Below are 26,638 nucleotides of genomic sequence, written 5' to 3'. Positions count from 1 at the left end.
CGCTTCGGTGGAGAGAAGGCCGCGACAGGTCCAGTAAAGAAGGCCGTGATGGATCTGGCGTGAGCTGTCATCGCTCCGATGGAGACGTATAAAATATCTAAAACACTTGAAACATATGCTTACAACATACATGTATATGAAACATCTAGATATATTTTTGCTATATCTAGATGAAAAACACTTGCAACATACGTCTGATACACATGAAATATTTAGATCATACACTTGAAATATACATGCATAGCCATTGCAACATGTGCAACACCTCGATCTAGTTTTGCAACATCCCGGTCTACTTTTGCAACACGGATACGAAACAATTACAACATACCTCTGAAACAACTAAAACCCAAGAAACATATATGCTTGCAACATGCGCTTTCAGTGCAACATCTCCTTGCTGCTTGGGAACAGAGGCTCTAGTTCGCCTATGTAGAGCTCGTTGGTGGCGCGGAGCTCGCCGCTTCGGTGGTAAAGACCACGACAGGTTCAGTGGTGGAGAAGGTCGTGATGGATCTAGCGTGAGCTGTCATCGCTCCGATGGAGAAGGCCGTCCCCACATTGGAGAAGGCCATGGCGGAAGGGAGGCGCGGCGGAGATGGAGGAAGGCGGGCGGCCACGACGGGCTGGAGGCTCGATGGAAATTGTGGAAAGGCGGGCGGCCGCGCTCAGACGCGGTGGAGATACCAGCTGGCGGGCACTCGGATGTTTTGGAGAACGCTGAGGCGGAGTGCGGTCACGGCGCTGCAGAATGGAAGCGTTAGAGTGTTGGAAGCCTTCTGGAGAACGAAAGTGTCCGAGTGTTGGAGTGGATACAACTGTTGGGCTGGTGTTGCAGCCCACGAATGGGAGCGTCCGGATGATCGGACGCCCTCGGCACAGTATTTTGGTATAACAAATCTAGATCTTTTGATGGCAATAATAAAACAAACATTTCCGTATAACAAATCTGGATCTTTTGATGGCAATAATAAAACCATAGATCGATCAGTTTACATAACTGACATTTTAGAACTATGATAGAGAAACAAAACGCATGCGATGACCACGTACACATCAACAAATTATTAAAAACAAATCAAATGGTAAAACCAAATTATTAAAAACACATCAACACTTTTCCGACTGTTTTCTACTTTTCTACTTTTCTACTTAAAATTCGGAATATCCCGAATTCGAAACACATCAACACAGAGGGCTAGCCGTGCCGAGCTCGCCAGTCGGGGCTAGCCATGTCGTGCTCTCCAACCGAGCATGTCCACGCCGCGTCGGCCTGGGAGGCGTGGGGGCGGAGCTGAGGCGCATCGTGTTGGCGGTGGCCGAGTTCGTCGGAGGTGTGCGGGAGGCAGCGGGGCCGCGGAGGTGAGGCGAGGGTGTGCGGGAGGCAGCAGGCTTCACCGAAGATGAAGGGGCAGCGGGCCACGACATCCTCTGTGTTGGATCTGCAGTCGCACCTGCCGCCAGGGCTGGGGCCTGAGTCCCGAGCGATTCGCCGCGTCGCGCAAACCGTGGCTACCCGCGCTCACTAGCCAGGGCTCCCGCGCTCGCCGGAAGCGAAGGAGGAAGGGAAGGAGGGAGGGAACGCCGGTCGCCTGCCGTGCCATTAGAGCCGCGTCCGTGCGACCGGAGCAGGTACCACCGCTGGGATAGGACGCGCCACCGCTGGGATAGGACCATTCCGCCGCCGGGGATGGGGCAGAGATGCCCGCCGCCGGCAGGAGAGGTTCTGGAGGGAGTAGCGGTGCGCGGGAGGCGAAGGAAACCGAGCGGGAGTCGAAGGATACATGCAAGGCTGCGGCGCGTAAAGTTACGTGGATGAGGGCGATGCCTCAGAGCCACGTGGGGGAGCCTTACCGTATTTGTCTGGTATGGGAGTTGATGGCGCCCACAACACTGTAGGGGGGAATGTCGGCACCTACAACACTGCTTGGGCTCTGTCATGCCAGGGAGGTCGCATAGTACTGTCCTGTAGGTGTACAGGGTACGGTCCTTGGTATTGTAGTTGACTTGGGTGCCCTGTCTTATCTTCTCTGCTTGTTTTCTGGTCCCTACCGAGCGGACGTCTCCGGTCGGTTGGTCCCAATCGGCTCCGATTGTGTATGCCAGAGCAGAGTTGTAAGCAGGGGTTCAGCGCATCCCCGGTCGCAGAAGCGGGTCAGAGTCGGAAGTGGTGTTGGGCCAGGCCTTCGGGTCGGAGAGGCCATCCGGAGGCGGGCTAAAGACCGAAGCGAGCTCTCCGGTCGGAGAGGCGGTCCGGAGTCGGAAGTGGGTGTCGTTCCTCCTCGGCCAGGCCTTCCGGTCGGAGCCCTTCTGTCCTATCATTTAGGTACTTGGGCAGGCCCAAGAGCTGCATGTCGTTCGTAGCATTCGTCTGCTGGGCCGAGCCTTTGCTGGGAAGCCGGTCCATGAGGGACACCGGGTTTATGAACCCGATAGTTTATATATATATCTTAACATTAGGTTTTCAACTAAATACATATCACGCTAGAAAAAGACCAATACTAGAAATTCTCCAATGGAGCCCAAATATTCTAAGTAATGATACATATTCTCCAATGCTATATTATATATCCACATAGATGTCAAAGAAACCATTTAATTGGTTAGAGCAGCTTTAGTCATCATTTTTTACTAAAATGATTATTAGATAGAGTGGCCAACCAGAAATGAGCCAATGAAATTGCAAAGAATGTGGAATTTATGGTAGTAGAATTTGACTTTAATTTGTTTAAGTTTTTATTAACCTGTCAAAAAACTAACGATGATGGGCGTAGTAGTAGATTTAATACTGTAAAAAAGTTTCAATGTTACTAGTATAATAAACGGACTTGCTAGCGCCCGAATGTCCGAGCTGGGGCGCTAGTGTCGGAGGGTACCCGCTCAGTGAGCGAGCAGCACCCTAGCTCGTCGGGCTTGTGAGCGAGCGACACAATAGCGAGCCTATGCCATCCCAGACGTCACCCACGTCGCTAGTCGCTTCCCATGTGCATCCCATATGCAACACCCGATCTACTTTTAAAACATCCATATGTAACAGTTGAAAACATATAAAAGAAGACATATAAAACACTTGACATATGAGTCTGAAACACTTGCAAAAACACCTAAAAACACTTAAAAATCATTACAAACATATGCAAAATCCTGATGAAACACTTGTAATAGATGTATGAAATATCTGAAACACTTGAAACATATGATTGCAACATGCATATATATGCAAGAGTCTTTTACCTGTATGCCATTATAAATATCTGAAACACTTGAAATATATGATTGCAACATGCATATATATTGCAGTTGACTTGGGTGCCCTGTCTTACCTTCTCCACTTGTTTCCTGGTCCCTACCGAGCGGGCGTCTCCGGTCGGTTGGTCCTAGTCGGCTCTGATTGTGTAAGCTAGAGCGGAGTTGTAAGCAAGGGTTCAGCGCATCCCCGGTCGGAGAAGCGGGTCAGAGTCAGAAGTGGTGTTGGGCCAGGCCTTCTGATCGGAGAGGCCGTCCGCAGGCGGGCTGAAGACCGAAGCGAGCTCTCCGATCGGAGAGCCGGGCTGGAGTCAGAAGCGGGTGCTATTCATCCTCGGCCAGGCCTTCCGGTCGGAGATTTGGACCGTTGTAAGGTCAAGATGGCGGACTAGAGGGGGGGGGGTGAATAGTCCTTTCTAAATTTAATTGAGTCGGCTAACCGAAACAAATGCGGAATTAAAACTATCGGTCTAGCCAAAACTACACCCCTCTATTTATGTTCTCTAGCACCTTCCAAAGATACTATTAGCAACAAAGGTGTCGGGCTAGCTAGAGCTCACCTAACCAATTCTAGAAGCAACCCCACACAAACCTATGCCACTATTACTTTAAGCAACAAGGGAGCTCCTACACATTCTAGTAAGCAAAAGCACAAAGCCACCCAAGCTCACTAGCAATGCTCAATAACAAGGCAACCAATTGCCAAATTAGAGAGCGCAAATACTTAGCTACACAAACTAAGCAATGTGACTAACAAGGTTACACAAACCAAATTAGCCACGCAAGGGAGCCACTTCTATGCTACACAAGCAAGAAGGTAACTAGTGAGCTACACAAGCTAACTAAATATAAGAGCAACTACACAAGCACAACGTATATGAAAGTAATTACAAGCTTGTGTAACGAGGATGCAAACCAACGGGAAGAATAAGGTTGACACGGTGATTTTTCTCCCAAGGTTCACGTGCTTGCCTACACGCTACGTCCCCGTTGTGTCGACCGCTCACTTGGTGGTTTGGTGACTAATTGGCATCACCCGCCAAGCCCGCACGTCAGGCACTGCAAGAACCTACCCTAAAAGTGAGGGTAGCTCAATGACACGCTTTACTAGAGTTGCTCTTCGCGGCTCCCACGGGGCGAGCACAATGCCCCTCACAAAGCTCTTCTCAGGAGCACCGCACAAGCTTCTTGTGGGCTTCGACGGAGACCACCACCAAGCCATCTAGGAGGTGGCAACCTCCAAGAGTAACAAGCACCAACGGCTTGCAACTCGATCACCTAGTGCCACTCGATGCAACCTCATGATGCAATCGCACTAGAATCGCTCTCTCACACAATCGGATGATCACTATCAAGCATATGTGAGATGGAGGGCTCCCAAGCACTCTCAAGCATGGACACAAAGTCCCCCGAGGTGCTCAACCTCAGCCATGGCTGAGACCTCCTTCTATTTATAGCCCCACGGGCTAAAATAACCGTTACCCCTTCACTGGGCATTTTTCGGGTTGACCGGACGCGCCAGTCATATTGACCGAACGTAGGACCTCAGCGTCCGATCAACGGATGCTCGCCACGTGTTGCCTCCGTTCAACCTTAGTTGCTTAATCTCAACGATCAAGTGATGACCGGACGTAGCTGCTCAAAGTGACCGGATGTAGGACCCAGCGTCCGATCACTTCCAGTAAGCGTCTAGAGGTGAAAATTTGTGACCGGACGCATCCAGTCGGTCACGATCGGACGTAGCATCAGCCTCTGGTCATTTCTCCTCTTCTCTATGCTGCCACGTCAGCAGGACCAGACGCAGCCACCCAGCGTCTAGTCATGAAGTGACCTAGCGTCTAGTCGAAGACCGACGCCTGTGCCTTCATGGCTGCCACTGACCAGACGTAGGACCCCAGCGTCCGGTCACTGCGTGACCAACGTCCGATGCACACTGAGAAACCCTATCTTTTCTATATAGGGCGTCGATGGCACCGTTGGACCGTCCGTACTCTATGGGCGGACACTCTGCCGGTGGAGTTTCGAATCTTTCTCAGCTTCGTTCCATCACCAAGTTGATCCACATCAACTCCAACTTCATCACCTTTCTAAATGTGCCAACACCACCAAGTGTACACTACCATGTGTATGTGTGTTAGCATTTTTACAATCATTTTCCAAAGGATTAGCCACTAAACTTGCCACGCCACTCAATCCTAGCGATGACGCAAAGTTAGATCACTCGAGTGGCACTAGATGATCGATATGCAAACAAGTTTGCCCCTCTTGATAGCACGGCCGTCTATCCTAAACCCGGTCATCAACTTCTCTACACACCTATGACCGGTGAAATGAAATGCCCTAGGTTATACCTTTGCCTTGCGCATTCTATTCCATCTCCTCTAATGTCGATGCAACACATGCACCAACACAATCAACAATGATATGATCCACTTCATATCATCATGTGATCATATTGGTTCATCGATCTTGACTTCACATGCTTTTCACAGTTGCTGTCGTCCATCGGCGTCAAGTCTTGCTCAAGCTTCACCACCACGCGGTCCATCACTCTAAAGCCTCCAACTTGCCCTTCACGCTTGCAACCGGTCCATCAATCCAAGTCATGTCTTGATCTTCTCCACCTTGATCACATGACTCAATGTCATGTCTCATTTGCAATGAGCTCCTTCATCATCACATGTGTGAGCTTTGCAATATCTCCGTGCCATTTTCATCTTCATGGCATATGTTGCTCACACACATGTACTTGTGGACTAATCACCTGTGTATATCATATAAACACAATTAGTCCACCAAGGTTGTCACTCAATTACCAAAACTACACAAGGACCTTTCAATCTCTCCCTTTTTGGTAATTGATGACAACTCTACAAAGATATGTAAATTAAGCTCTTTTGGATTCATGTTGCTTGCCCAAGCAATTTTACCATGTGTAAATGATTTTGAACAAGTACCACAAACCCAAAATGGTAGTATTAGCTCCCCCTACATATGTGCTAGAGTGTTTGGTTTGAAGCTCGCACATATGCATAGATTGAAATTGTGGGAGAGTAATTACTACCAAATGATGCTAAGGTGTATAGAATAAACCTTTGAAGCATGATACCAATCGGAGTTGCACCTTTAAGTTCATCCTTAGCACCATGGTTAGCTAGATATCACTTGGAAATGAAAACACTAGATACCTCGTGAGATCAATATTAAAAGCAAGGTACTAGCTGTGGCAGAACCTCCTAAGTTATAGGGCCCACATGCACCTGTCACTGTCCGACGACCTTTTGACATTTATGCATATGTTTCCAATAACTTAAAAAGACTGTCGGGTGTCCTCGGGGAACCCCGAATCATCCATGATTTCCGAGCAGGATCACGTTACAGAGTCATTGCAGTATTACAACATTTATTCAAATATCAAAACCAGAGTAAAAACAGCGGAAGTCTTACAATAACATAGTTTACAAACCAGTTGTTTCAAACCTCGTAACTAGGTTCGATGTTTATTACAAAACGAAATAGTGGAGTGGCATTATAATATAATACAAAACACACAAGGAGATTGCCCTGCCCAAGGGCCACACATTTACTTCTCATTGTCATCACAAGGTACAACTGTCATGCAGCACGATCCAAAACAGATCTGCTCATGAGGCTCACCTGCAACAAGGGTCAACGAACCCTGAGTACAAAAGTACTCAACAAGACTTAACCGAAATAAAACTGATAGAACTCAGGAATGCAGGTTCAGGGATTCAAGGTATGGTTTTAGCAATAATCGAAGTTATTTCGCGTAAAAGCTCTTTTAACAAAGTTCTTTATTTCAACAATTTAAACTTCATAAAATCATATACAAAGATGACATGATCCGTAATGAGATCATGAAACTTCATATCCAACACCTTCATCAACCATTCTCAAGTTCTAGTTATTAATACTACGATGATGAACAGTGAGTTGAGTCTCCATAACCGAGGAGCAACGACGATTCGAACCGATTAAAACCCAGCTGGGGATTCCAGACCACACGACATATGTAGGTCCCCGACCTACATATACCAACCTACCCTCAGATCCTCTAAAATAAGAATGGGTCCGCGCCACCCGAGAACACAGTACTCCACCATTCCAGCCTATGGCCACGTGGGTACACGCTATTCCCGCCATCTCTCCACTCCCAGTGCGCGAGTAGCCATTCTCGTAACAGAATCGCCAAGTTCAGGCTTACCGGAGTATGTGGTTAGTACTACAAATTCTCACCTCATGCAATTCAACAACGGACGTGCCTTAATTGACACAGGCGGAAAGAACCCGCTCACAAGACCTCCATGTCTTGTGGCTCACACACACCGAGTCCGCCCGATCTAGATTTATTACTCCACATTCCCATATCACATGCTAACATAATTAACCGATGTTCCATTTAAAACTTGCAGGTGGCAGGTAATCACCCGACTTTTATCGTTCTATGCATAGCTAAGCAAAACTAGGCATATACGAGTTTAAAAACTGGTAATATGGTAAATATGGAATAACAAGGATGGTAATGCACCAATTAGGCTCTTACTTAACTCCTAATCACTTAATGCAGTAACGGAAAGCAAAAGCAAAATTAATTTGTAAAACACAAGGTAGGGTTGTATGCATCCGGGGCTTGCCTTCGTTGATGGAAAAGTCCGGCTCCTGCGTCGTTTCACAAGTATTCGATCCGACCTCAACAGACGGATTAACCTCCTCAACAACTTGATTAACTACCGCGTGTTCACCTTCGTTCACTACACGTAATAACAATGCCATGTTTAACATGATGCGGAATTACGAAACATGATGCTCGATGATGGATACAAAAATTAAGAATTTGAATACAACTTTCCTTCGCGGTATAGTTGCAAGTCAAACAGACTAAATCTTTTTCGTAACACATACATCAATTGCCAAGGATCATTATCAACTAATGAGCCAAGGTCATCACTCAATCCAAAATTACAAACAAAACCTAAATCACTAAAGGTTACCATTTGCTTTTATGAATTAATTATTTAATTAAAATTATGAAATAAATCAACTTATTCTAATTGAGCTCAAAATTTTAGTAAATGTTCATTACATGATAACTAAGTGGCAAAACAAATTTCATAATTTTTGGACAAGTAAATAAGCCTAGAAAAATCATGGAAAGTCATTTATTAATTAATTGAGCAATTTTTATCATACCCCAAAAATACTGGAAATCAATATTTCAAATTTTTGTTATATAATATACATCATAGAGAATTCACACAAAAATTTTCATAATTTTTGGAGCTCTAAATAATTCTACACAAAAATAACAAATTACAGCACTACTCATTTAATTCTGAAAAATAGAAAATCCACTTAGAACGTTGAGTCACTGACACCCGGGTCCCACATGTCATCTTCAACCTCCGACGTTGACCATGGCAGTGACGGCTCTGACCGGCGATTTCTCGCCGACGGTGAGATCACCGACGACGACCAACGTACCAAAATGATCACCAAGTCTAGGCGCATCGATTTATGGCACTAACGCGACCAATTACGGACTGAACCGAGCACTACGTCGAGCATGGCGGCCACGACGGCGCTGCTGCACTACGCCGGCGATGGGAGACCTGTAAAGCTTAAACGGATGGCTCAGGAAGCACCAGCAGCTCACCCCGAACGTGTTGAAGCAAGGAGCGAGGTCGGAGAAGCAACGGAGAGGCGTGACGACGATCACGGTGATCACGGCGGAGCAAAACGTCGTCGGCGATGGTGTACCAGCGACTGCAGTGGTCAAAATGAACAACCAACTACGGAGTAAGCACCACAGTATCAAGACGAAACAGAATCAGCCAAAACCAGGGACGAAGATGCACCGTGGAGCTCTGGCCGCGGCGAATCGCGCTCGACGGAGGAGTTGCCGGCCGCGAGGAAGAAGACGATGCAACTCGAGTTCCTGACTTAGACTAGCTGAATTGGTGGGTTGGCTGGATGCGCAAGGATACGGCGGAGCTGGAGCACGCTTTGCCGAGATGGCAACGGCGCTAAGTCGACGGCGAGAGCTCGACAGAGCTGCGGCGGTGGCGACGGGAAAAACAGAGGAAGAAGAAAAACGACGACGACGGCGCCTCGGTTCAAATAACACGGCTCAGAAGCACAAGGAAGCTGCGCTGTGGCCTTCACCGCGCCAGCGCGACGCCAAAGACGGCCACGACCGCGCCTGGAAGCAAACCGAAGATCGCCGGCCATGTAGCTTCAGCGGTGGACACTGTTCATCCAAATTACAGAATTGCCATTCGCCAAAATTCACAAATTACTCTCAAATTTTCATAACAACTCAAAAATCTCCAAAAACAAAAGTTGTTCAAAATCAAAAGTTCTACAACTTTGCTTTTATAACCATCTTCTAATTCGGTCTAGATTTTGAAATGATCTTTTAAATTCAAATAGGGGATATTTAACGAATTACGCCTTTTTGAATTACTCAAAATTTTTCTAAACAACTTGAAAAACTCCAAAAATAAACTTTGCTTAACTTGCCAAGCTCTACACTTTTGCTTTTGGGATCAACCCCAAAATATGCTTAGATTTTGAAATGGATTTTCAGGGTAGGATTTAAATGCTGAAAATCGGGGTTTTCTCCAAAAATTCAAAAATCCAAACAAACTTTAAATTTAAGTCAAACAATACAATTCAACACATACCACAGGAATATAAACTCGTTTTAGTGTATGCATCTCAAAGTTTTCACCAAATTCCAAATGCTTTGCAATGCATATGATGATATGTCAGGTTTTAGTATTTTAAACACCCGAGGTGTTACAATCCTTCCCCCTAAAAGAAATCTCGCCCTGAGATTCAAAGCCATAGAGTAAGTAATGGAAAAGGAAATGTGTCGTGAGAACACATACCAAATCTGTCCATAAAACAGCTGAGGTCCCTATACAAAACACAACTTGTACAACCGAACTCAACTAACATTACTCTATTCTATATTGACGCTAGAAACTCTGGAAACTTTTCTAACAAGTAATCTTCTGATTCCCAAGTAGCTTCCTCTTCTGAATGTTGATTCCATTGTATTTTATAGAACTTGATTGTCCGTCTTCGAGTAACACGGTCTTTCTGATCTAACACTCGGATAGGATATTCGGAATAAGTTAAATCCGGTTCTAGTTCCACTCCTTCAACTTCAACATTCTGTTCAGGCACTCGGAGACACTTCTTCAATTGAGAAACATGGAACACATCATGCACAGCTGTGAGATGTTCAGGTAATTTCAAGCGATATGCCACTTTTCCATACCTCTCCAAAATTTGATATGGTCCAATGTATCGGGGTGCCAACTTTCCTTTAACACCAAAACGGTTAACTCCCTTCATTGGTGATACTTTCAGATATACAAAATCTCCTTTGTTGAATACCAATGGTCTCCGTCGTCTATCCGCATAACTCTTTTGGCGGGACTGAGCCATCTTCAGATTATTCTGTATTTGCCTAACCTTGTCTTCTGTTTCTTTCACAAGGTCAACTCCAAAGAATCTTCTCTCTCCTGGCTCAGACCAACTCAATGATGTTCTGCATCTACGACCATAGAGTGCTTCAAATGGAGCCATTCTAATGCTTTCCTAATAACTATTGTTGTATGAGAACTCGGCCAAAGGTAAGCACTCATCCCACTTATTGGAATAGTTAAGGACATAACATCTTAACATGTCTTCAAGTACTTGATTGACTCTTTCAGTCTGCCCATCAGTCTGCGGATGATAAGCTGTACTATACAGAAGTTTGGTACCTAACGAAGCATGTAAATGTTTCCAAAAGCTGGAGACAAATTGTGTACCCCTATCTGACACTATAGTCTTGGGTACTCCATGGAGACTCATGATTCTTGCCAAATACAGCTTAGCATATTGGATCGTAGGATATATGGTCTTGACTGGAAGAAAATGTGCTGACTTAGTGAGTCGATCTACAATAACCCATACTGAGTCAAATCCCTTTGATGTCTTGGGTAGACCAACAATAAAATCCATACTGATGTCCTCCCACTTCCAAGATGGAATAGGTAATGGTTGTAATTCACCAGCAGACCTCAACTGTATAGCTTTCACCTTTTGACAGGTATCACACTTCGCTATATATCTAGCAATCTCTATTTTCATTTTAGTCCACCAGAATCTTTGCTTCAAATCATGGTACATCTTGTTGCTTCTCGGATGGATAGATAACCTAGTAGCATGTGCCTCATCTAGAATTGACTGCCGCAACTCAGGAACTTTTGGTACCACCAGGCGATCCTTGAACCATAACACATCTTCATTGTCAATGTTAAAGCATTCCGCTTTTCCATTCTTGACTCTTTCCTTAATATGGGCTATACCCTTGTTTTCCTTTTGAGCGACAATAACTTGATCTCGAATAGTGACTTCAACAATTATGTTGGTCAAACTTCCTTGTTGAATTACTTCTACATTCAACTTTTCCATTTCTTGACATAAATTCAAACCCATTGTTCTCACTGTCAAACAATTGCAATAACTTTTGCGACTAAGGGCATCTGCAACCATATTTGCTCTACCCGGGTGATAATGTACTTCCAAATCATAATCCTTAATCAGTTCTAACCATCTTCTTTGTCGCATGTTTAATTCTAACTGAGTGAAGATATACTTTAAGCTTTTGTGATTGGTGTAAATATGGCACGTATTACCAAGCAGGTAATGTCGCCAAATCTTTAGAGCATGAACCACAGCTGCTAACTCCAAGTCATGGGTCAGATAGTGTTCTTCATGTTGCTTAAGTTGCCTAGATGCATAGGCAATGACTCGGCCTTCTTGCATCAACACACATCCAATACCAATACCTGAAGCATCACAATAAACATCAAACGGCTTCTCGATATCAGGTTGAGCTAACACTGGTGCAGTAGTCAACAGCCTTTTTAAAGTCTGGAAAGCCTCTTCACAATCTGATGACCAGACAAACTTGACTTGGTTCTTCAACAATTCAGTTATAGGTTTTGATACTTTAGAGAATTCTGGAATAAACCGACGGTAATATCCCGCCAAACCCAGAAAACTCCGAACTTGATGAACTGTGGTTGGCGGTTTCCAATCAAGCACATCCTTCACTTTGCTGGGATCAACTGCAACTCCTTCGGCTGACAAGACATGTCCAAGAAATTGCACTTCCTTAAGCCAAAAATCACACTTGCTGAACTTGGCATATAGTTGATGTTCTCTCAAGCGGGTCAGAACAATTCTGAGATGTTCCGCATGTTCTTCCTTATTCTTGGAATACACTAGAATGTCATCAATAAACACCACTACAAACTTGTCTAGCTCAGGCATGAATACTGAGTTCATCAGATACATGAAATGAGCAGGAGCATTTGTCAAACCAAAAGACATCACCAAGTATTCATATAATCCGTATCTTGTGGTAAATGCCGTTTTGGGAATATCTTCAGGTTTTATCTTAATTTGGTGATACCCTGATCTCAAATCTATCTTGGAGAAAACTTTGGCTCCGGCCAACTGATCAAAAAGCAAATCTATCCGAGGTAATGGATACTTATTTTTGATGGTCACTTCATTCAACGGACGATAGTCAACACATAACCTCAGGGTCTCATCTTTCTTTTTCACAAAAATTGCCGGACATCCCCAAGGTGAAGAACTAGGTTGGATAAACCCTTTCTCAATCAATTCTTGTAACTGAGTCTTCAACTCGGCCAATTCCTTAGGTGGCATCCTATAAGCTCTCCGAGAAATCGGAGCTGTTCCAGGTTGTAACTCTATATTGAACTGTACATCCCTATCGGGTGGTAGACCGGGTAAATCTTCAGGAAACACATCCGGAAATTCACACACTACCGAAATATCTCTAATCTCTTTGACAGCAGTCGCACAAATCTTGCCCACTGATCTTCTTAGGGTTGGAAGTTGGATGAGAAGTTGAGAATTACTATCAGGCAAACTTACTCTTAAGGTCCTATTCAAAACATCTATAACAGCCTTATGCTGATACATCCAATTCATTCCCAAGATTACATCTATATCCTGATCCTTAAGGATAATCATGGTAGTGGGAAAAATATGCCCACCCAGTTTTACGGGTACCTGGTATACCATTTCCTTAGTACACAGACGTCCCCCGGGCGACTGTATAAAGAAACTTTCCTTTGTTGCCCCAATTGAAATTTCATACTTCATGATAAATGTTCTATTGATGAATGAATGCGATGCGCTAGAATCAAAAAGTATAACTATAGGGTGATTGGCGACAGGAAACATACCCATCATCACTGGCTCTCCTTCAGGAATTTCCCCGGCTTGAATATAGAAAACCCTTCCTGTCTTCCTCTCATCTTTGCCCTTCTGAGCATTCTGATTATGGTTCTTGTTTGGTGCTTGACCTTGTTGTTGATTGGCAGGAGCCTTCTGATAATTTTGATTAGCCTGCCTAGGATATGGACAATCCCTGGAGAAATGACCAGTCCTTCCACAATTGTAACACGGATAGTGGTGACCCTGGGATGTTGGAGCATTGCCACCAGAAGCATTGGTTGACTGTGAGTTCGGATAGGTTATAGCAGGACGGACATTTGACGGTTGCCTGGCTTGGAACTGCGGCGGACGATAAGGAGGACGATTATGATGTACTGGATGATAAATCACCCTCTGCCTCTTCTGGTTTCCACCAAAAGGTCCAGACGGCACATTCTTTTTCTTCTTGAGCTCCTTATGCTGCCGATACTTTGCCTCTGAAGCAATTGCAATATTTACTGCCTCATGATAAGTGATATTCGTACAGGCTGTCATCATTGTCTGCAGTTTGGTATTCAGACCTCTCATGAACCATTTCTTTTTCTTGGCATCCGTATTGACATGTTCAGATGCATACTGCGACAGATGATTAAATCTTCCCACATACTGCATTATGGTTTGATCTCCTTGCTTCAAAGCAAGGAATTCATCCAGCTTCATAGCCATCACTCCTTCCGGGATATAATGGGCTCTGAAAGCAGTGCGAAATTCTGTCCAAGTTAACGGAATGCCTGCGGGTTGCATGGCCATCAGATTTGCATACCAAGCACCAGCTGCACCTCTAAGTTGCTGGGCAGCAAACACTGGTTTTTGAAACTCTGTGCAGTGAATAAGATCAAATTTCTGCTCCATGGTCCTAAGCCAGTCATCAGCCTCCAGTGGTTCATCTGCCTTGGTGAACACCGGGGGTTTTGTATCTGTGAAATCCACATAGGTAGCCTCATGCCTGTTATAATTGCGGCCACGGTTTCCATGCATCTGATTCTGATTACTTTGAGCCATCTCATGAAGCAAACGAGAATTTTCCACAGTCACATTGACTAATGCAGCGATAGCATCACCCAGATTGGTTGGCATCGGTGGCGGGTTAGGGATATCATCATCATCTTGTGAAGTACCAGGAATATGCGATCCCCGCGTACGACGCATCTGCTCATAACAAACCAAACTTTATTCACAAGCCTTTATTGAATTGCACAAAAGCTTACTCCAGACACATTACATAGGGTTTACTACTATAAACACCAGAACCTGTAAGTACCAAAACAAGATACATAACTTAACTATAACTAACTATTATACAACTCTACTCTTTTCTGTGATTACTTCATACTTCAGGCTCGGTATCCATTCCGGAATTATTACCGCCTTCATCATCACTTTCATTGATCATTACTAATTCTTCAGGATCTTCTTCTTCTTCCTCTCCCGATTCATCATCATCGGCAAGGATGACACCGGGGTCCATGGCATCAGCTTGGGGTTCATGATTTGGATTTAGTAGATTGCTAAGCCTATGAACTTCCTCATGTAGATAGGTATTATGTTCTTCTAAATCTTCTACATAGAATTCTAGCTCATGAGTTCGAGCTCTAGCTACATCTTCCCTATGCCAAGCTTCATTCCTTCCCTCCACCGTACGAACTAACATACGTTCGCAGTTCCTGTGCGCGGTGGTGAGACGCCTCAATTGATCCTGTAATTCTCCTACCTGTATAGCATCCAAAGCCCTATCTCTAGTAGCTTGTGCTAACTCTGTAGAAATCCTCTATATCTCTGCCTGAGGATCAGGCCTAGAGCTGCTACTGCTAGCACCATCATTCCTAGGGGCAAGTTGGTGACGAGGAACTCCTTTGGGTCCAGTGGACTTACGGGGCGTCATCTTGGTACGAGCCATACTGTAGGAAGCCAATTTAATCCAAGTAAGACCACTTGATCAAAGTCTAAAGAGCAGCTAGAATAGATTACATTACTCAAACCAGACTCACTACTCAACTCCAGACTCAGAGGTGAAGGAAGTAACAAGTGAATTAATCATGATGCATGAATCGTTCTTACGAACAAAACCATCAAAGCTTATAATACACATAAACAACATTTGTTTTTATATAGGGCATAATAAGATTACTACTCCACCATACAAGACCTTTTTAATCAAATAAGGAATGGTGAGAAAGAAATAAGATAAGTCAGAAGCAATTTGGACCAAATTAACAAGTTAAGTTTAGTCATCCCAAATAGTTTTGAAGTTTTTGTAAACCAATACGACAAAGACTTTGTAACGATCGCTCTGATACCATTCTGTGGCAGAACCTCCTAAGTTATAGGGCCCACATGCACCTGTCACTGTCCGACGACCTTTTGACATTTATGCATATGTTTCCAATAACTTAAAAAGACTGTCGGGTGTCCTCGGGGAACCCCGAATCATCCACGATTTCCGAGCAGGATCACGTTACAGAGTCATTGCAGTATTACAACATTTATTCAAATATCAAAACCAGAGTAAAAACAGCGGAAGTCTTACAATAACATAGTTTACAAACCAGTTGTTTCAAACCTCGTAACTAGGTTCGATGTTTATTACAAAACGAAATAGTGGAGTGGCATTATAATATAATACAAAACACACAAGGAGATTGCCCTGCCCAAGGGCCACACATTTACTTCTCATTGTCATCACAAGGTACAACTGTCATGCAGCACGATCCAAAACAGATCTGCTCATGAGGCTCACCTGCAACAAGGGTCAACGAACCCTGAGTACAAAAGTACTCAACAAGACTTAACCGAAATAAAACTGATAGAACTCAGGAATGCAGGTTCAGGGATTCAAGGTATGGTTTTAGCAATAATCGAAGTTATTTCGCGTAAAAGCTCTTTTAACAAAGTTCTTTATTTCAACAATTTAAACTTCATAAAATCATATACAAAGATGACACGATCCGTAATGAGATCATGAAACTTCATATCCAACACCTTCATCAACCATTCTCAAGTTCTAGTTATTAATACTACGATGATGAACAGTGAGTTGAGTCTCCATAACCGAGGAGCAACGACGATTCGAACCGATTAAAACCCAGCTGGGGATTCCAGACCACACGACATATGTAGGTCCCCGACCTACATATACCAACCTACCCTCAGATCCTCTAAAATAAGAACGGGTCCACGCCACCCGAGAACACAGTACTCCACCATTCCAGCCCATGGCCACGTGGGTACACGCTATTCCCGCCATCTCTCCACTCCCAGTGCGCGAGTAGCCATTCTCGTAATAGAATCGCCAAGTTCAGGCTTACCGGAGTATGTGGTTAGTACTACAAATTCTCACCTCATGCAATTCAACAACGGACGTGCCTTAATTGACACAGGCGGAAAGAACCCGCTCACAAGACCTCCATGTCTTGTGGCTCACACACACCGAGTCTGCCTGGTCTAGATTTATTACTCCACATTCCCATATCACATGCTAACATAATTAACCGATGTTCCATTTAAAACTTGCAGGTGGCAGGTAATCACCCGACTTTTATCGTTCTATGCATAGCTAAGCAAAACTAGGCATATACGAGTTTAAAAACTGGTAATATGGTAAATATGGAATAACAAGGATGGTAATGCACCAATTAGGCTCTTACTTAACTCCTAATCACTTAATGCAGTAACGGAAAGCAAAAGCAAAATTAATTTGTAAAACACAAGGTAGGGTTGTATGCATCCGGGGCTTGCCTTCGTTGACGGAAAAGTCCGGCTCCTGCGTCGTTTCACAAGTATTCGATCCGACCTCAACAGACGGATTAACCTCCTCAACAACTTGATTAACTACCGCGTGTTCACCTTCGTTCACTACACGTAATAACAATGCCATGTTTAACATGATGCGGAATTACGAAACATGATGCTCGATGATGGATACAAAAATTAAGAATTTGAATACAACTTTCCTTCGCGGTATAGTTGCAAGTCAAACAGACTAAATCTTTTTCGTAACACATACATCAATTGCCAAGGATCATTATCAACTAATGAGCCAAGGTCATCACTCAATCCAAAATTACAAACAAAACCTAAATCACTAAAGGTTACCATTTGCTTTTATGAATTAATTATTTAATTAAAATTATGAAATAAATCAACTTATTCTAATTGAGCTCAAAATTTTAGTAAATGTTCATTACATGATAACTAAGTGGCAAAACAAATTTCATAATTTTTGGACAAGTAAATAAGCCTAGAAAAATCATGGAAAGTCATTTATTAATTAATTGAGCAATTTTTATCATACCCCAAAAATACTGGAAATCAATATTTCAAATTTTTGTTATATAATATACATCATAGAGAATTCACACAAAAATTTTCATAATTTTTGGAGCTCTAAATAATTCTACACAAAAATAACAAATTACAGCACTATTCATTTAATTCTGAAAAATAGAAAATCCACTTAGAACGTTGAGTCACTGACACCCGGGTCCCACATGTCATCTTCAACCTCCGACGTTGACCATGGCAGCGACGGCTCTGACCGGCGATTTCTCGCCGACGGTGAGATCACCGGCGACGACCAACGTACCAAAATGATCACCAAGTCTAGGCGCATCGATTTATGGCACTAACACGACCAATTACGGACTGAACCGAGCACTACGTCGACCATGCCGGCCACGACGGCGCTGCTGCACTACGCCGGCGATGGGAGACCTGTAAAGCTTAAACGGATGGCTCAGGAAGCACCAGCAGCTCACCCCGAACGTGTTGAAGCAAGGAGCGAGGTCGGAGAAGCAACGGAGAGGCGTGACGACGATCACGGTGATCACGGCGGAGCAAAACGTCGTCGGCGATGGTGTACCGGCGACTGCAGTGGTCAAAATGAACAACCAACTATGGAGTAAGCACCACAGTATCAAGACGAAATAGAATCAGCCAAAACCAGGGACGAAGATGCACCGTGGAGCTCTGGCCGCGGCGAATCGCGCTCGACGGAGGAGTTGCCGGCCGCGAGGAAGAAGACGATGCAACTCGAGTTCCTGACTTAGACTAGCTGAATTGGTGGGTTGGCTGGATGCGCAAGGATACGGCGGAGCTGGAGCACGCTTTGCCGAGATGGCAACGGCGCTAAGTCGACGGCGAGAGCTCGACAGAGCTGCGGCGGTGGCGACGGGAAAAACAGAGGAAGAAGAAAAACGACGACGACGGCGCCTCGGTTCAAATAACACGGCTCAGAAGCACAAGGAAGCTGCGCTGTGGCCTTCACCGCGCCAGCGCGACGCCAAAGACGGCCATGACCGCGCCAGGAAGCAAACCGAAGATCGCCGGCCATGTAGCTTCAGCGGTGGACACTGTTCATCCAAATTACAGAATTGCCATTCGCCAAAATTCACAAATTACTCTCAAATTTTCATAACAACTCAAAAATCTCCAAAAACAAAAGTTGTTCAAAATCAAAAGTTCTACAACTTTGCTTTTATAACCATCTTCTAATTCGGTCTAGATTTTGAAATGATCTTTTAAATTCAAATAGGGGATATTTAACGAATTACGCCTTTTTGAATTACTCAAAATTTTTCTAAACAACTTGAAAAACTCCAAAAATAAACTTTGCTTAACTTGCCAAGCTCTACACTTTTGCTTTTGGGATCACCCCCAAAATATGCTTAGATTTTGAAATGGATTTTCAGGGTAGGATTTAAATGCTGAAAATCGGGGTTTTCTCCAAAAATTCAAAAATCCAAACAAACTTTAAATTTAAGTCAAACAATACAATTCAACACATACCACAGGAATATAAACTCGTTTTAGTGTATGCATCTCAAAGTTTTCACCAAATTCCAAATGCTTTGCAATGCATATGATGATATGTCAGGTTTTAGTATTTTAAACACCCGAGGTGTTACACTAGCATTACTTGAAAAGCATACCAAGTGTCTAGCTATCATCCTATGCATGCTAGTTTTCATTTCATCAATCAAATTCTACAACTAGCATACATCACACAAGCATGCATATTGAATTTAAGAACTTATGCAATACAAGCAAGCACATGAATATGCACATGTCAAATGCAATCAATCAAAGTTCATGAGCTTGCTCCCCCTACTTGTGTGCTTCTCTTGTCCAAGAATTTTGATCCATCTCTTTTCTTCAATGTTGCTCCCTCTTTGTCCATGTCCATGTCCAACCTCTACTTCTTGTCTCAATCTTTCCCAAAGATTTCATATCTTATCTCTCCCCCTTGTACAATCTCAATCTCAAAGCTTTCATATCTTTGTACAATCTCTCCCCCTTTGTCATCAATTTCCATAAAAGGTGTGCTTCTCATGATGCAAAGGTATGCATTTGGGGTAGATGGTTGAGGCTTGAATCTTTCATTTTTTATGGATATCACTTGATAATTGGAATGACACCACTTGTAGATACCTCTTGTAACTTGTACCACTTGTATCTAGTGTAAGGCTTCTTGAGATACCACACATAGAATCTTTGATCTTGATATCAATTTGTGTGGCACCTCCCCCTATGTGATAGCATGGGTCATCCATTTGATACACTTGAGCTCTTGTAGGTGAGGGATGCATTCTTCATTTGATGATCACTTTTGAGGATCACTTATGGAACCATCGTCTTGCATGATTGATACCATGTGTAGATGTGATACAACTTGAAAGAATCTTCTAGTATGGAACCACTTGTTGGATTTATCAATAAAAACCATTTCTTGAACATTTGCTATCTTCATGAGTATCACTTATAGGATATCACTTGTGAGTTGAACTAGACATCACTTGTAGATTCTTGATGAAATACTTGAGTCTAGATACCACTTGAAACAAACAAACTAGATATCCATTTGCATTGTTGTCTTGTGCTTGTACTCTTATCACTATCATGAGCTTCTATGGTTGACTTGAACTAAATTGATTTGCCTAAGCTTTCAAGTCCGGTTTGAACCAACGACAAGCTTCTTCACACCTCTTGCAAGGGTTATCTTGCCAATATTGTACTTGTCACTTGTTGACAATCCAAATTAAATCAAGTACTTGGGTTTACTTAGCTCATCAACAAATTCATATACTAACCACTAGATCAATTAATCATTCAAGCAATAGTGGTAGGCTATGAATGTAAACATTTCATTTGTTATGCATGATCCTATGAAGTATGTACTATATGCACTAACCGCATACTAGTAAGGGATGAAATGATCATGCACATTACAATGATACCTTTGCTATGTTGGAGTAGAGGATAGTCATATAGATTCCAATCCATTACTCCAATAGCAATGTGAAGTCCAATTATAAGCTTGGTGAAGACCAATAGATACCATTTTGAATTCCATTCTTCACCCATATAAAATTAATACCACTTATGATCAAGTGCACTTTCTTGTTGTGGCTGGCTTGCTTCATCTTTTGATCAATGCTTACATGAGAGCATCAACATGAGAATACCAATTGAAATATTATGATTAGCTCTCTTTTGGGTGTTGCTTGCTTTTTTGGTCAACCCTTTTGATTGCTTCAACTAAGCATCTCAAATATTTCTTAGATCACTATTTCCATGTTAGCCTTCTAAGTACCACACTTTGTTTACCTACTCATAGGTGGTAAGCCACTACAATAGGGAGAAGTGACCTCTCTCCAAGAACCATTCTTGATACTCACTTGAAATAACTTGATTGATTGGTCCAAGTGATGGACTTAACTTGTTGAGTAACCTTGATTCCTTCTTTAAGTCTTTGTTCTATCTACTTGTTTAAGTCCTTTTCTTTCTACCAAATGATTTTCAATAGTCACTACAACTTAAACTTCATCTTCATCTTAAGTTTGATCTTGATCTTCCAATTTGAGTATCGAATGTGTGCAAAGTACACTCCACAATCAAATGGCCTTGTACTCTTTGCTTGTCATGCTTAAAGATCATCTTAATACCAAACTTAGGTGCCTCAATTACTTATAAACATGTTTCCAACTTGAGGACCTTTCAATTAAAGTGACTCTAGATCAATCCAACATTTGTCACTTTTCTGGCAGATTTTGTACTCTTCAAAGAAAAATGCATATCTCCCAAAATACAAATCCAAATACCACAAAATTTGGTGTAGATGTGATTAACTAAGTTATATAGTAGCTGTAATAATTTTAGCTTCATTTGAGTTCTAGATTTCTACCAGATTTCAATTCTCCCACCACTGCTACATGCTGAAAACTGCTGCACTATAGCTGACAAGATTCACTCCAAAACTGAAGCATCTCTTATCCAATTCTCATGAAATTTGTACATAATCTTATACCATAAGTCTAGAGCATGTACACCAATTTTTATGCCAATCCAATAAGTTTTGATCACTCAAACATGGCTAAGATCACAGCTGGCTCAGATTTTGCAATATAGGACAGATTTCAATAATTGAGCTATACTTCATCAAATATGAATCAAACTTGAAACTCACTTGTTTGAATACTTTCACAAGACATAAGTCCATTCAATCCATTTACTAAATGTCATCTTACGAACTTATCCAATATAAATCAATTATCCAATTCAATTATCTTATAGCAAGCAACATTGCACATTTATCCAATTCAATCAACTCATATGCACCCAAATGAAATAATCAACAAGAGATATACCTTGGTTAGCTCATGATCATCCAACTAGCAAGCTTTAACTCAAATATTTGCAAGCCATCTAATATCTCTAATGGATCATCAACAACTTGAATATGACACTTGTATGTTGTAGCACTTTTGGACTTCACTAATTGTTGGCTTGGCATTGGGATAGGAATGCACTAAGCTTCATAACTTGACTCTATATGTGATGATCAATGTGAAATCAATTGAATCAAGTCTCCAATGCCGATGGTGTAGGGTTATGAGGATGCTACGCTAGCTAAAAAACAAAAATTCAACCTCATAAACCAGGATCTACTGCTAGTTATAGATCACGGGATTACCACTAGACGCACAGGTGCCGCGGAAGCGACTCAATGTAGTCATACGCATCGTAGCAGTGCCGTGCAGTTGCAAGATCGTCCGTACGTCCGTCCCCTTCGTGCGGTTCATCCTTGTGCTCCAGATGCAGCACCTCCGAGGTATCCGCACGTATAGGGAGCAAGCATCGCGCCTCCGGACTGTTAGGTCCGTGAGGAGCAGTAGGCGTGGGCGTAAGATGGGCGGCGACGGCTGCCAAATTGGCGTGGGATACCTAGCCCCGTTGCCCACCCTACTTATTTATAGGCGTCCCTAATGGGCTCCTGAGTTGGAGGCCCATTAGTAACCCTAAGCCTTGTCTAACTCGGATCCAATCCGAATTAGGCTTCCAGCCCTTTAAGCGTGCGACCCTATGGGTTCACGCACACATAGACATGGCCCAAGTACTCCTACTCGGCCATTAGTTGATAGCGGCCTCTAGCAAGGCATGTCAACTCCTATGCGTACACAAAGATCATATCAGACGAACCACCACAAAACCACATACTTGTTATTCCCTTGCCACACGATATTTGGTCCAACTCATAGGTTAACACTTAACCCAAGCACGGCCATGCATTTCTTAATCTAATCATTAGAGTGATCCAGTGATATCTCTCTCATATAGAGAGGGGCAAATTCCATCTTATTATCTATGTCTCATAGCATGTTTCCCAACAAACTCGAAAAAACACCTTTATAACTACTATGTTCCGGAGTAGCGTTTGATAGTCCCTGAGTAGGTCGTTTCAAAACAAATCAAATGGTAATACCTACACTTTGCTTGACCAACTACTACTTGACCCCCAAGAGGCTTCCCCTGTACAACCCAACAACGCTACACAATTTTCCAAAATTGACCACATCCTCACAGCCGCCGGTCCATGGATTATACACCCGCACCACGCTATTGGGGTATCGCACCCAGAACGCAGTTCGTCCATCGTCCAGCACCATCAACGGCTGCGCCATGATTTCGCCGTCGCCACGGAGAATCTTCCCTAGAGGAAGAGGCTCCACTCTCAGCTAGGGATGAAAACGGTCGGAAAACCTCTCAACCGTTTTCTACTTCTACATTTGAATACGAAAACGAAAACGAAAGCGATAAAGCCGGACACGAAAACGAACACGAACTTACGGAATATCAAAAATTTCGAAAACGAACTAATTCGAGCGAAATTATGTCGAACACGGTCGGTATACGAAAAATCAATACGGAATATTGACCCGTAGGACCAAGTGCATAACAATTAACAAGTACATAATAATTAACAAGTCCTACAACTTTCTTAAAAAGTATCTCCATTCGACACGATGTAAGGAAGATTTGATTTTTTTTAAGGCAACAAGCGCTGGTACGCGATTAATATATCGCTGACTTTGTTTAATTTTTTTGAACATCTTCAAGACATCAAATGAAAAAACTAAGAACTAAAAAGTTGTAGATCTCGTCGAGAGCTACAATTTTCATATAAAAATCATCTTCATCCGAGATTGTATGAAAAAGATATGATTTTTCTAAGGTTAGACTTGCAGTGGCCCAAATTTGGTTCAAACCGAATTTCGAAACCGAATTTCGAATTCGGGATATTCCGAATTAAAAGTAGAAAACTAGAAAACGGTCGAAAAAATGTCTAAACCGTTTTCATTCCGATTTCGAATTTGATGTTCCGAATTTCGAACCGAATTCGAATTTGTCCGAAAATACGAATTCGATGGGATTAAATATAGAAAACGATACGGTTCGGTATGGGATATTTCCGTACCGTTTTCATCCTTACTCTCAGAGCCACGTCCCCCTGTCCAGGTCCGTCGTCAGCACCCATATTTCCATGGCGTAGGACAGGTAGTCATGGTGCACAAACACCAGGCAGCCGTTGAGCTCGACCAGGCTGAGGCTGTCGCTGCAGCAGTTGCGCTTGTCGGAGGAGAGCGGGCACTGGAGGAGCGTCGGCCTCCACTCCTCCGTCGCCAGGTCGAACGAGGCGATGACGTCGTACTCGGCCCTCTGAGGGATCAAGAAGTGGGCGACCCCTCGCGTGACCGCCCAGTGCCGGGAGGGCGCCGTGCCGACGACCACCGGAGGGCTCGGCGCCGGCCTCCAACGCTGCTTGCTGCTGCCGAGGGTGAGGATCTCGCATGGTTGCTTGGTTTCGCCGTGGCCAGCGGTGTAGACGCGGAGCACCTTGTGCTCTCCCGTCGCGGGGACGTGCCCGAACACGTACGCCGACGAGGTGTTCTGGCCGTTAGGTGCCGTGTAGGCTGGGATGTTGGTGACATCGCCGGTGGCCGCGTCGAGCACGCTGACGGCTGCCGTGCCGCCGGTGCCGACGAGGCAGAGGAGGCCGCCGGTGACGCCGAAGTGGCCGTTGCCTTGGCGGTCCAGCCGGGCGACCGTCGCGCCTGACGCCACGTCCACGAGCTTGACGTCGACGCTGGAGATGTCGGCGGCGCTGTAGACGGCGGCGACGAGGAGCGGATTCGTCTTGCTGGTTGGCCGTCCGACGGTGCGGAGGCAGCCGAGGAGCTTCGTAGGCGGGCGCAGCTGCCCGCCGTCGTCGTCCGTGGGGAGGACGGCGGCCCCGTTGTTGGGCGGTGCTAGCAGATATGCTATCGAGTCGAGTCGAGTCGAGTCAATACTCGATCGAGAACCAGAACTGGTGTGATATGATTGTGTCCGTGCGCTCTTGTGGTGGCTTATTATAAGGACCGGCTGGGTGTCCTTGAGGCGAGTCCGAGTCAGCGAGCCTCACCGTCACCGACTCTCTCAAGACTGAAGTCTCGATCCCCTTGCCCTCACGTACGTTCCTCTCGCCATATATATCCGCTTCGGAGTCGACGCCTGGATCTGGTGTAGCCACCGCACGACGCCCGTACGCAGGCTCGGACTCGGTGGCGACCCGAGCCCGAACAACGCCCACCGCTGCGAGTCCGACAGCCCCGTCGACGCGAGTCTGAACGCGTCCAGGAGAGACAGCGCTGAGTGTCTTTGTGAATCTGATCATAGTTTGTCACGATCTCACACACTCGAGTTCGGATTACGAAAATGTGGCATGTCGGCCATATATTACAGTACATCAAGCCGAAAATGTGGCTTGTGAGTCGAGCGGGCCGGGCCTCGTATCACAAATTCAGCAGCCTAGGCCTCGTCTTCTTCTTCTTCTTCTTTTTTTGATCGGTAGGCCTCGTCTTCTTCAGTCTTGATGCAGAGTCACTGTACTGGGATTGGCGATAAGTTTCAGATACAGTAACATCCAAGTAAGTAAGATCAAACACTAATCTGACTCGTCTTGCAGGCAGGGCGGGTTTTTATCGGAGCCCGCATGTCCGCCCCGCAAAATCATGCTTTGCGGCAGATGCGGACCAGCTGCACCATTTTCGCGGCATGATGTGTGCTGTTCCGCGAAGCCCATTGGACATGAGGGCAAGCCCGCAACGTCCCGCAAGAACCCGCAACGATTGTTAGTTAGCTCCTTCGCTGCCATGTCCGTGCGAGTCCTTACGATGTTGCAGATGAGCTCGTAGCAGCAACAAATCTAGCTAGTGTGCTTTGCGGGCCTTGCGGGTTTGTTGTATTAGCCACAGAGTCCGGTGGATCACGGCGGAGGGTCACAGTTGTGCTCGTGGGCAGCCACAAACCCGCTTAATTAGTTTGTGGCAAGCTTAGTGGGTAAGTGGCCGTCCGCAACCCGCCCCGACTGCAATCCAAAATCTTACTAATGGATGCGACGTAGTAATGTAACTAAGGTCGAATAACCATCATAAAAAAATAGTGAAATCTACATTGACCTCTGTTGCTGCAAACTTCCCTCAACATGAATTTGTGTGTGATTATGCTCAAAAAAAAGATAGAAAAAAAAGAGTTTGTGCGTGTTCAGAGTTACTAATATGCGGACAGAAGCTATGTCTCCATGGTCCCATGTTTACAAGCGATTTCTTCTTATTAAGGCCCCAAGCTTCGGCGGCCGCTCAGCACATCCACGGTATTAACCTCTCCAAACCTATGTTGCTCCCCGGCGCCTCGAAGCGGCCACGTCACCCGTTAATTGCACAGCGAGCCACGTCGCCCGAAATTC

The 26,638-nt window shown here is 44.3% G+C and overlaps 1 protein-coding gene across 1 annotated transcript; it reads right to left on the bottom strand.

The window, feature by feature from the left end:
- Window positions 1–664: 664 nt before the first annotated feature.
- LOC136548097 (uncharacterized) lies at window positions 665–26,047 on the bottom strand. Its single transcript, XM_066539737.1, is given in 4 exon segments — window positions 665–744; window positions 23,340–23,583; window positions 24,329–25,160; window positions 25,927–26,047. Coding segments are annotated over 3 exon segments (1,179 nt in total). The 3' UTR covers window positions 665–744; window positions 23,340–23,357.
- Between the last annotated feature and the right edge of the window lie 591 nt (window positions 26,048–26,638).

The sequence above is a fragment of the Miscanthus floridulus genome, chromosome 4 (assembly GCF_019320115.1).
Source record: "Miscanthus floridulus cultivar M001 chromosome 4, ASM1932011v1, whole genome shotgun sequence".
In the NCBI taxonomy this organism is placed as follows: Eukaryota; Viridiplantae; Streptophyta; class Magnoliopsida; order Poales; family Poaceae; genus Miscanthus; species Miscanthus floridulus.
The sequence above is the reverse complement of the archived record's forward strand: the minus strand, read 5'-3'. Positions and strand labels throughout refer to the sequence as shown.